The 12373-nt window shown below is 30.9% G+C and overlaps 1 protein-coding gene across 1 annotated transcript; it reads right to left on the bottom strand.

Annotated features, from left to right (window-relative positions):
• Positions 1 to 649: 649 nt before the first annotated feature.
• haus4 (HAUS augmin-like complex, subunit 4) lies at positions 650 to 9252 on the bottom strand. The gene is made up of 10 exons (XM_073840915.1): positions 9101 to 9252; positions 8923 to 8998; positions 7995 to 8134; positions 6021 to 6149; positions 5585 to 5725; positions 2943 to 3039; positions 2709 to 2854; positions 2404 to 2534; positions 2258 to 2326; positions 650 to 1036 (listed from the first exon to the last, which is right to left on the bottom strand). The coding sequence occupies exons 2-10, from the start codon at positions 8996 to 8998 to the stop codon at positions 862 to 864; spliced, it is 1104 nt and encodes a 367-aa protein (XP_073697016.1). The 5' UTR covers positions 9101 to 9252; the 3' UTR covers positions 650 to 861.
• Between the last annotated feature and the right edge of the window lie 3121 nt (positions 9253 to 12373).

Below are 12373 nucleotides of genomic sequence, written 5' to 3' on the forward strand. Positions count from 1 at the left end.
AAGACTGGTTTTGTGGTCCAGGGTCACATATAATATATACACATTAATTATACACTTCTATTTACTATACAGTATACTAAATATATAACATTGTAATATTATTGCATGATAAAATAAATCTATGCATCCATCCACTCTCCAAACTTTGTAAAATTTTACATAAATATTAGCTATGCTTGGAATTATTTATACAAAAATAAGAACATATTATGTTATATTATATGTGTTTTAATAATGTAATGTAACACATATAATAATATATTACGTTAATTGTAATTATATCTATTTTTAAAAATGAATTATATATTATTAAATTTCTACTCTCAAAGGAAATATATTAATATGCATGTTTGGGCATAAATGCCGCAAGTGAAGACCTTAGATGAGACGACTAGGATTAACTCCATAAAATATTTCTTTAAAAATTAAAGTTTCAAAAGTTTGAGTAATGATAAAAACAGTATCCTTTAAAAAACGTATCAAAAAAATCTGATTTGACAATGGAACTAAATGTTTAGAGAGCATTGTTCAGTGTCTACAATAAACAAGCTAAAGTGACAATAAATAGCTCTACAAACTACAAATTTATACAACGCTGAAGCCAGATATCAGTAAAAAAAAATAAAAATAAGAACCTCAAGAAAACAAATCAAATTTGCATTATTTATTAATACAGCAGCGGACAATCAATTTGGACTAAACCTGGACTTGTTTTTAACTGGTTAATTAGTAAAATGATATTAAATGATCAAGAATGAATTCAAAGGCAGGATGCAAATCAATTACAGGACAGAATGGATGAGTATACGACATCTGACTTAAATGTTAATTAAATCTTAAATGTTGAGCTAATTCAGTCATTTATGTGGAGAATTCCTTCAGGGCCCAAGATTTAGTGTCGATTTCCTGCCGTAGTCTTGAATATTCCTCAGCGAGAGCCTCAAACTCCTTGCCGTAGATCTCGAAGGAGGCCAGCTTGGACTCCACCGCCTGTTTGTCCAGCTCTGAGGATTTCAGCTCCGCTTTCAGCTTCTCCCTGAAAACAATGACAGATGCAAACAGTAACGCTCTGGTTTGCACCATCTGAAACAGTGTTTGTATGTAGACTTGACATGAGATTACTGCCAATATAATATAACATTCAACAAACATCTCCTTAAAATAAATAAAGTATATAGGATTTCCACAAATCCTTCCTAACAGAGAGCAGCGTTATTTAATATTTATATACTAGGTATTTTGAACTAGCTTTTGTTTTTATATTTTCAGTTTTCATTTAAATTTTATATTAAGTTTTAGTCATTTTTATATTACTTATTTTTTACTTTTATTTCAGTTAAAAAAAAAAATTTCATTCCAGTTAGTAATTTTAGTATTTTAACTTAAACGTATTTCAGTGCTATTTTACTATTATTGAGATACTATTATAGTTAATAATACTTTGAATCAGCTTCTATTTTTATAATTTCTGTATCCATTTTCATTAAAGTTTATTAAGTTTGAGTAACTTTGTTGTGTTCTGGTCATTTCTAGTAGTTTTTTGATTTTTTTTATACCCATCTAGTTTTTATTAATATTATTTCAGTTTTAATGTTTTTATTACATCAAGTTCAACTTAATTAAATAGAAATGCTGCCTTTACAACTAGCTGCTAGTTTTTAGATTTAATTTCAGTTAATGCTAAATTTATTTCAATATTGAAAAGGTTTTACTTATGATTCTGTTAATTGCCAAGCAAGGAAACATTTCTAATTTTCATTTAGTTAAATCTGATAAGTATGGAAGCCTGTTTCTGCCACTGAAAAAAAAAATAAAAAAAATATTGCGACTTTTTATCTCATAATTCTGACTTTTTTTTTCAAATTGTGAGATATAAACTCGCGATCGCGAGAAAAAAGTCAAAATTGTGAGACATAAATCACAATTGCGAGAAAAAAAGTCTGAATTCAGATTTTTTTTCTTGCAACCGAGTGTATTACACACAATTTTAACTTTTGTTTCTCTTCATATGCGACACTTTCTGGCTATATCTCGGAATTGCATGTTTATATCTCACAATTCTGAGAAAAAAAGTCAGAATTGTGAGATAAAAAGTCGCAATATTCTTTTTTTTTTTTCAGTGGCAGAAACAGGCTTCCATAGATATGCACCAATACGTATATACATTTCAATGTTATTTTTAACCTTTTAATAGTTTTCGTCAACAATAACACCCCTGCCAGTACTGCAAAGACAAATACTGGCTGGTGTTACTCACGTAATTTTCCTATGAGCCGCTATCTTGTCTCTTGTGTACGTGTCCAGCTGAACTTCAAGCATCTCGGCCCTGCAGGAACAAACTCACTGATATGAATATGCAGATGCTCTCAATATGACACTCAAGAGCACAAGCAACAATCATACCTGATCTTCTGCAAACCAATCTCACATTTGGCCTCGAAGTACTCAATCTTCTTCCTGTCTAGATCTTTCTGAGCCTTCAGCCGGAGATCCAGGGTGAGACACTGAAGGATGTTCATGCACTTCAGCAGCTCCTGACAAAACAAACACATCATTATGAGACACTTTTATTGTAAGTGCAAAACTGTCATTTTAAATGTATTTTATAGCTAATTAATTCATTTTGCCATAGTAGCATCTATGGCCATTTTCATGGCAGGATGCATGTGTTAAAAACAAAGACATGAATGTGGTTTCTCTGGACTCACAGACAGGTAAGTGTGTGTTTGTCGCTGCAGTAATGTGCTGTTCTCTCTGTTTTTCTCTGTAAGGCTCTTGGCTCTCTTTTGTTCAGCGTCCAGCAGTTCAGGAAGTTTGGAAAGCTTCACACTCCTGAGACCCTCGCTTTCATTCTCTGAGAGAGAACAGATCAAATCAAAACAATCGAAATAACCCATTATTAAAACAAATGGTCATTCAACAGTGAAGATCATGGAGTTTACCCCACTCCGGCTGATAGTATGTCAGGATACTGACGGCCTTCTTCTTCAGATGCTGCAGGAGTTCTGATGGCAACCTCTGCTTCATCGCTACCACCTCCTGAAGGAGAAACATGAAAGATCGGCTTTAATTAAGCAATAAGGTATATGAGAGGCCGTGCTGTATCGTGAATAAATCACGGCTGAAGGGCGTTGTTAGGTTATTGCTTTTATAAAATGGTTACCACACAATAAAAACATTAAAATCAAAAATATATATTAATTTATGTATATTAAGATGTACGTTTTCATAAAGTTAAATCATTAACTGCTTTTTTTTTTTTTTTTATAAAAACGTACAACCTAATATATATATTAATATATATTTTTGATATTAATATTTTTATTGTGTGGTAACCATTTTATAAAAGCAATAAGGTACGAGAGGCCGTGCTGTACTCCGCTTCGCATCGTGCCTAACAACGCCATTCAGCCGTGATTTATTCACGATACAGCACGGCCTCTCGTACCTTATTGCTTTTTTGAGTTCAATGCAAGCTGTACTGACAAGTGCTGAAATGTTTATTACAACAAAAATGAATTTGGACTGCAGTTAATATTTTTTTTAATTAATATATTATTTTTATTATTAATATTAAATACATATTACTTAAATAATATCTTGAATCAGCTTTTATTTGAATTTTATTTCATAAATATTTTATATTTATATAATATATTTTATAATTGTATGCTTAATTTAATTTTATTTCAGTTTTCATTTTTATTTATTTCCAGTTAGTAATTTAAGTGCTTCAACTTAACTGCTGCTCAAAAGTTTGGGATCAGTAAGATTTTTAATGTTTTTTTTTTAAGTCTCTTATGCTCATCAAAATTCTATTTTTTGGAAAAAAAAATTCAGAAAAAAAATTAATATTGTGAAATATTATTATGATGTAAAATGTTTTTCTATATTATTATACATTAAAATTTAATTTATTTCTGTTTTACATATTCAGAATCATTACTCCAGTCTTCAGTGTCACATGATGCTGAAAACAGTTGTGCTGCTTACATTTTCTTTGGAACCTGTGATGTTTTTTTTTCAGGATTCTTGAAAGGTAAAAAAAAAAAAAAAAACAGCATTTACTTAAAATAGAAAGGTTTTCTAACAACAGTACTGTTCAAAAGTTTGGGGTCAGTACATTTTTATTCCTTATTTTTTTTAAGAAATTAATACTTTTATTTACCAAGAATGTGTTGAATTAATAAAAAGTGAGATTTACATTTGCTTTTATATTTTGAATAAATGCTGTTCTTTTTCAAATTGTTATTTATCAAAGAATCCTGAAAAAAAGAATCATAGGTTACAAAAAAAAAAACCGTAAGCAGTACAACTCTTTCAAAAATGATACTTCTAATAATAAATCAGCATATTAGAATGATTTCTGAAGGATCATGTGACACTGAAGACTGGAGTAACAGCTGATTAAAAATCATCTTATGTATTTTTGATCAAATAAATGCAGCCTTGATGATCATAAGAGACTTCTTTAAAAAGTTACTGATCCCTAACGTTTGAGCAGTGCAGTTCAGTGTTATTTTAGAATTATTGAGACACAATTAAAGTTTTTATTAATATTTTGAATAAATTGAATCGGCATTGCATTTAATCTGTGCTTAATTCCAGCTATCCTTAATCTCTCATTTTTGACATCTAAATACTTTGCGTAAATAAGTTTATTTACTTTTTAATTGTGTTTAAGTGATTATATTACTAGTTACATTCAGTTATTAGCATTAAATAAAAATATTTTAAAAAAATTGTTAATTGAAATAAACCTGAAATAAAATATGACAAACATTTAAGATAAGGCGAGACACTGCAGGTGAATATGGTTTAAAGAATAAATAAAAAAATAGTTACCACCTTACTTACACTGATAACTGCAAACATTTTTTTCTAAAGTTTTCTAAAATGTAAAGTTTAAATATTTAATGAAATATGCACTAATTTGCATACATTTCTAGAACACTAGGAACATTCTCAAATTTTCAAAAGCTTTTACAGGGGAATTTTGGGTCTCATTTCATCAAGACATAATTCAGAAAAAACCTAGAACAGAGAGGAAACACCGTGTTTTTTATTTATTTTTTTACCATTTTGGGGGGGAATAAAATGTTGCTTATAATCAAGCAAATTATATATAAACAAATCCCTCAGTAAAAACTGTCAGGGTATAGACAAGAATAAAAATGTAAAGTTTGGTTTGTGTAAGTGCTACTGAAGTGGAGATTTATGGCTCAGCCTTTAAAAATCGGTATTGTAATTGAAATCTATTGACATAAACAGATAAAGTGCTATAAAATAAACACTTAACGGTGTTTTTTTGAACGTTTTCCTTCCACTAGTCTGAAAAAACATGGCAAAATCTCAAACTTAATAGTTGCATGAAAAAACAGCGTTTTTGCCTGCAGTGTGTCTCCTTAAATAGTTACTTGCCAAAGTAGCATTTCTAACCTTTCTTTAGTTTAATTTAAACCACTACAATTACTAACTGGAGATAAAATAACAAAAATACATATATAATATTGAATTAAAGAGTATTAATATTCAGAGAGCATGTGATTTGATGAGCAGTCAGTACTAGAGAAGGACGCAGTACCTGTTCAGGAGGCATTTGTCTCTTGACTCTTTCTGCCGTCAGTCCCAGAACACCGCTGTGATCTTCACTGCTATCAGAGCTGACGTCCATCTGTTTCACACACTGACCCACCATCAAACACTGCTCCAGCGTGCTGTAGAACTGAAAACAATATTACATATGCTGCTTCTAGAGCCTTCTTGAGCATTCACACCATTCACAAACACAACATAACATTCATTTACTGCTGGATTGCTTGATTTGTTTACTGTTATGTATGAACGGGATGTCCTCAGAAATGAGTCTGTTACCTTGTAACAGGCCTAACTCACTGTCATAGCTTCTTTAGTGCATTGTGGCACTATTACAATTCATGTTTCTGCTGAAACAAGAGTGTGACGTCTGCTCTATACTCATTCAAACACACAACAGCAGTCGCTGAGGTTCATGTCGGTACCTTGTCCTCCGCTGTCAGAGCGCTGGAGGCTTTACTGAAGCGATTCTCCTGGACGAGTTCACGCAGAACCCGATAAATGCTCTCCACACGCAGCCAACTCAACCTCTGAGCGTGCAGCTCGCGCTCGGCCTGCAAAACACACACATGAGCAGAAATACACACAGTTATTATCCGTAACTAAAACTATTAGAACAATTTTGTTAAATTATATAAAGCTGCAACACAATAAAATAAAAAAATGAGATGCCAAATTCCTTTAAATGCCAACTAGAAATGTTGCCCTTCATAACTAACTGAACTAGATTGAGTTGAAGCACTAATTACTAGCTGGAAATAAATAAAACTAAAATGATAAAATACAAATAAATTAGTTTAAAAAATATATATATTACAAAAAGACAAAAGCAAAGCTAAATGACAAGTGCTAAATTTAAAAAAAAAAAAATAATATCTGGACTGCAGTTAATATACAACTCGTTTTAATATCTTTTTTCTTTTATGTGCTTTTGTCATTTTTATTATTTTTTTTATTTTATTTTACTCAACAGGTTAAATTTCATTTTATTTTAGATTTAGTTTTTACTTATTTCCAGTAAGTACTTTTAATGCTTCAATTTAAACTTGGTTCGGTGTTATTTTAGTATTATTGAGATACAATTACAGTTTTTATTCATATTTTGTTCACAATAATATTAGTTGAGAAATTAATTTAAACTAGAAATGCTGCCCTTCATAACTAACTGAACTAGATTAAGTTGAAGCAATAATTATTAGCTGGAAATAAATAAATACTAAAATGATCAAATACAAATAAATTAGTAAAACAAAAAAATATATATTACAAAAAGACAAAAGCACAAAGCAAAATGACTAAGTGCTGAAATAAAAAAAATTATCTGGACTGCAGTTAATATTATTTATATACTATTCGTTTTTAGTAATACCGAATTAGCTTTTAGTTTTATATTTTCTGTTTTTATTTTTAGAAGTTGAAGTACTACTTCTATGTGCTTTTGTCATTTTTATTAGTTTTTTATTTTATTTTACTCAACAGGTTAAAATTCATTTTATTTTAGATTTAGTTTTTATTTATTACCAGTAAGTACTTTTAATGCTTAAATTTAAACGTTCAGTGCTATTTTAGTATTATTAAGATACAACAAAAATAATAATAATACAATAAAATGTAAATATTACTTGAGAAATAAATTTAAATGCCAACTAGAAATGTTTAATTAGTAAAAAATAAATTAGTAAAACAAAACAAAAATTAAAAAAAGACAAAAGCACAAAGCAAAATGACTAAAAAGCAAACTACAATAAAAATTAAAATATAAATAAATATCCATAAAAAGAACATACATAATTTAAAATATTAATATACACTATAATATGTTCTGCATCTCATCAGCTGTTTTATTCATAATTCCTTCTTCCAGATGTAATCTACACACTTATACATTTTAGCATTTATTGAGGTAAACAAAATAGACACAACGTATTTAAATGACAAAATGTGTTAAACGTAGACTACAAAGACTTTGAAAGACTATGCTATGTTGGAAGCTGAAAGCATTGTCAAAATATATAATATACACAAAGAAGGTTGTGGATTTGATCAATAATAGGCTATCATATCATATAATATAATATAGGCTGTTTTTATTAAGCACACAATAGGCCAATTAAAGATACTAAATAGCTAATTAGTGATGAAGCCTTTAAGAAATAATAACTAGCCTCTAAAATATTAACTTTCCCATACATTAATGCACTTCTTAAATCATTTTTACTTTTACATTTATGCATATGGCTGATGCTTTTATCCAACGTAAGTTACTCTGCATTTAAAATAAACTTTGTATTTTATCAGTTTCATGCTTTCAGTAGGACTTGAACCCATGACCTTGGTGTTGTGAGCGCATACTCTACTGTTTCTAGTTTTAAAGTGTGCATCAGTTTCTGGGCTCAGACCTTCTCTCGATCCCTCCTGAGGTGCTGTGTGAGTCCGGTTCGGTCCACATGTTGGGACAGAGTCGCCAGTAACTTACAGAACTGTGGATTCTGGATCAAATCCTCCTCTGAGATCTGACACAGAGGAAACGCTGCTAAAACTGAACACACAAATCAATGATGAGAGAGGGACTCATTTATATTAAAGGAATAGTTCACTTTCAGAACAAAAAAATACAGATAATGTACTCACCCCCTTGTCATCCAAGATGTTCATGTCTTTCTTTCTTCAGTTGTAAATAAATTATGTTTTTTGAGGAAAACATTTCAGGATTTCTCTCCATATAGTGGACTTCTATGGTGTCTGTGAGTTTGAACTTCCAAAATGCAGTTTAAATGCAGCTTCAAAGGGCTCTAATGATCCCAGCCAAGGAAGAAGGGTCTTATCTAGCAAAATGATCTGTTATTTTCTGAAAACATTTACAATTTATATACTTTTTAATCTCTACACAGTGTACACACAGAGCTAGACAAGACAGCATTTGAGGTTAAAAAGTATATAAATTGTAATTAAAAAAAAAACCTATCATTTTGCTAGATAAGACCCTTCTTTCGTCAGCTGTGATTGTTTAGAGCCCTTTGAAGCTGCATTTTGGAAGTTCAAACTCACAGGCACCATAGAAATCCTTTATATGGAGAGAAATTCTTAAATGTTTTTCTCAAAAAACATAATTTCCTTACGACTGAAGAAAGAAAGACATGAACATCTTGGATGACAAAAGGGTGAGTACGTACATTATCTGTACATTTTTGTTCTGAAAGTGAACTACTCCTTTAATGACACAATCATCATTATGCAAAAGCATCCACTGAGGGGCAAAAAAGTATTTGTTTTCATAAAAGTACAAAGTTTGAAAGAAAGAAGAGTAAAATGTAAAGAAGTTCAAACCTTGTTGATGTAAACTGTCTGCTTTACCGAGAGACGAGACAAACACTGGATCTGTTCTCTGAGACATCACTGACATCTGACGAATATCAGTTTGGTATTTTAAAAAAGTAATCAGAGCAAAGATATAAGTTATATATGATATTCTATATAAATCACACAGTCGAACTCAGTAACTTACCCGGATGTTTTACATGCAACGTTAGTGACCGCTCAATTAAGGTTGGAGAGTAATAATTAAATAGAATTATTTGTCATTACTGTGGAATTATTAATTATTATGACAAAAAAAAAAACTTAAGTTCATTCACGCTGTTACTTTGTTGACGTCCTCTTTTCGGTTTTACTTTACCGCCAGGACAGCTGATGATCCACTGCGCATGCGCGACTGTCAGCTGATTGGTTCACTGCTTCTAATGACGTCGTTTGAACTCTCCGGTTAAACCAATGAGGTGAAGCCATTGAGCCACTTTATCAAATAAAAGTCTCTCGTTATAAATGACGCTCATACTGTAATGCACAGAGACCAATAAAGTCAGTTTGTTTTGCCATTTTCATATGAAACACTATGAAATATTATTAAGTAGAAGATGTGGCATTTTCCATATATATATGATAAATGTAAAGTACATTTCCAGTTTTACCAGTTGTTTCATAGCGGTATTAATGGCTGAAATTATATGTATACATGGAGAAAAAAAAAATACTGGCCCAGCATGACAAACGGTGAAGTCAGCAAGAATGTGACCGATAGGTGGTCTTGAAATGTTGTAATAACAGTATTTCATTTGAATATGAACATTTGATTGGTCAAATGTAAATCAAACGGGCGTGGTCACCACTCAAATGCTGGAAGGTCTGAGAAAGTACATGATATGTGCCCATTCAAAGTTTAAGTCTAATGAAATTGTTTAACTGTTTAAATTCTAATACAAACAGTATTTCAATCTACAATTTACTACAATGAAATCATTCAATTTATGCAACGTTTCCTCATTCTGTTTTTTATATATCATTCATATATTATTTATATTTAAATATCATATATAATTTTAGTATCATGTTAATTTGTTACTTTCCTAATTTACCTGAACATGTTAGATAAATTGTGACAGGTGCATTCAGCTAAAGTGTCAGCCTATAAATTAAAAGATAATACATTGCTTAATGTGAGAAATTGTTTTGTTCAGAAAATGTGCCCTTTTTTGTAAAAAAGTGCCTGTAAATAAATACATGCTTGCTTTCACCAACACTTACATACATAAACACACAAATATGAAAGCATGTGTGTCACACACACACACACACACACACACACACACTTAAGGGGGTCATCGGATGCTGATTTTGTGTGTACACACACTGCCAACACACATTTATGTTCAAACAACATGTAAAAGTAAATTTTGTATCCGATGACACTCACACACACACATAAATAAAATTGTAGCATTTTTATACCACACGTTGAACTTCTGTTGAAGTGACTCAATTCTGCTGGAGTGTTTTATTTATTTACATTTGTACTTCAGCTGGAGTGCTTTAAAAATGTGTTCCATTTATGATTTTGTTAAAGTGTTTTAAATCAATAAACTTAAAGGCCCGGTTTCACAGACAGGGCTTAGACTAAGCCAGGATTAGCAGATAGTTCAATTAGGATATTTAAGTAATTTTTATAAACATGCTTAGAAAAAAACATTACTGGTGTACATCTTGAGACAAAACAAAGACACCAATATATTTTAAGATCAGTCAGTACAAGTTTCTTTCAGTTCAAACAGCTCAGACTTACATTTTAGTCTAGGACTAGGCTTAAGCCTTGTCTGTGAAACCGGGCCTAATTGTTTATGAGTCCACAATCTATAGATCAATGAAGAAATTCTGTTAAATTCTGAAAATTTTCAGTATTAGTACCATGTCGTTGTACTAAATTCTATTATCAAGGTACAAATAAAAATGTGTCCCAATTTACCAGAAAAAGCCTGAGGAATACAAATGGGTACTTAAAATGTATGACTCTCTTTATCTTAAAAAAAACATACGGTAAGAATTTGCTTAAAGCATCAATAGTGTTGGTATTTAATACACAGTTTACCAAAAAAAATGTCCCACTTTTGCTGACTACACCCAATATCTAAGGTAACCTTGAACAAAGAAAACAGGAATAAGGCTAGGAATACAAGTTACAGAAAAAGTAGAAGGCTACATGCATTTCTTCACTCATACATATTCCCAATGCGACTGAAAATAAAGGAAATTAATATTGACTAAAATTAGAGAGGGCTGTAAGTGACCACTGAATCATTTTTAAAATTTTATTCATCATCATATTCATACATTCTTATTAAACTGTAATCGTGATCAGAAATGTAATTACTACATCCTTATATACAGAGGGGATGTATTTATTTATGCTGTGTACTGTACATATTTACATTAGCACAGTGCATTAAAAACTGTTTTAATATATTCGTTTACAGTATCTACATTTGTACAAATGACATTCATTAATTTCCAATTTCTCTAAATAATGTTTAATTATATACAGTTTTTTTTTGCAGATTTTATGAAAGTAAATTTAAGACTTTTAAAGACCTTTTAAGGCCAAGTAAAGAAGGCAGTTTGATACACGATCTGAACCACTGGTTCAAAACAATTTATTCATAAAGGCAATTGGTTCAGATTGATTGAAAGTTTAAAAAAAAGTTTCTCCCAAATTTCTTTCATAACTACGCACACGTATGAGATACTTGATCAATACAACATGTAATGATAGCATTTTACTGCAAACTTGCATTATTGTGTCAATTGAGTCTTTTAAATAACTTCCTTCTGTGAACTGATGTGACTTCTTATCACAGAATGAAGTAGAAAATATATTTACAGCATTCTATACAGTGACAAATATAATAGTTTGATTAGCACTGCATTATAAATATACATTATCCTCATGAATACCTTGAGATGTCTTCAAGAAATTCTCTTGTCACTCATTTTCAGCACTCATTTTCATGAGAGTCCTAGAATAAAACACTCAGTCACATATGAGTATGAGACATATTATAGCTAAAGATATGAATGGACAACTGATCACAGAATATTAACAGTAAATTATCAACAACTAATATCACTTACAGACACTGTAACAGATGAAAATATTCTCATATATGTATACACATATATATACATATAAATGGATCAGTCACATCACACAATTAGACAGTACAGAGACTAAAGTGGAGCTGAATTATTATTTTATAATCACACACACACACACACACACACACACACACACACACACACACACACACACACACACACACACACACACACACACACACACACACACACACACACACACACACACACACACACACACACACACACACACACACACACACACACACACACACACACACACACACACACACACACACACACACACACACACACA

This window comes from Garra rufa, chromosome 5 (genome assembly GCF_049309525.1).
Source record: "Garra rufa chromosome 5, GarRuf1.0, whole genome shotgun sequence".
In the NCBI taxonomy this organism is placed as follows: Eukaryota; Metazoa; Chordata; class Actinopteri; order Cypriniformes; family Cyprinidae; genus Garra; species Garra rufa.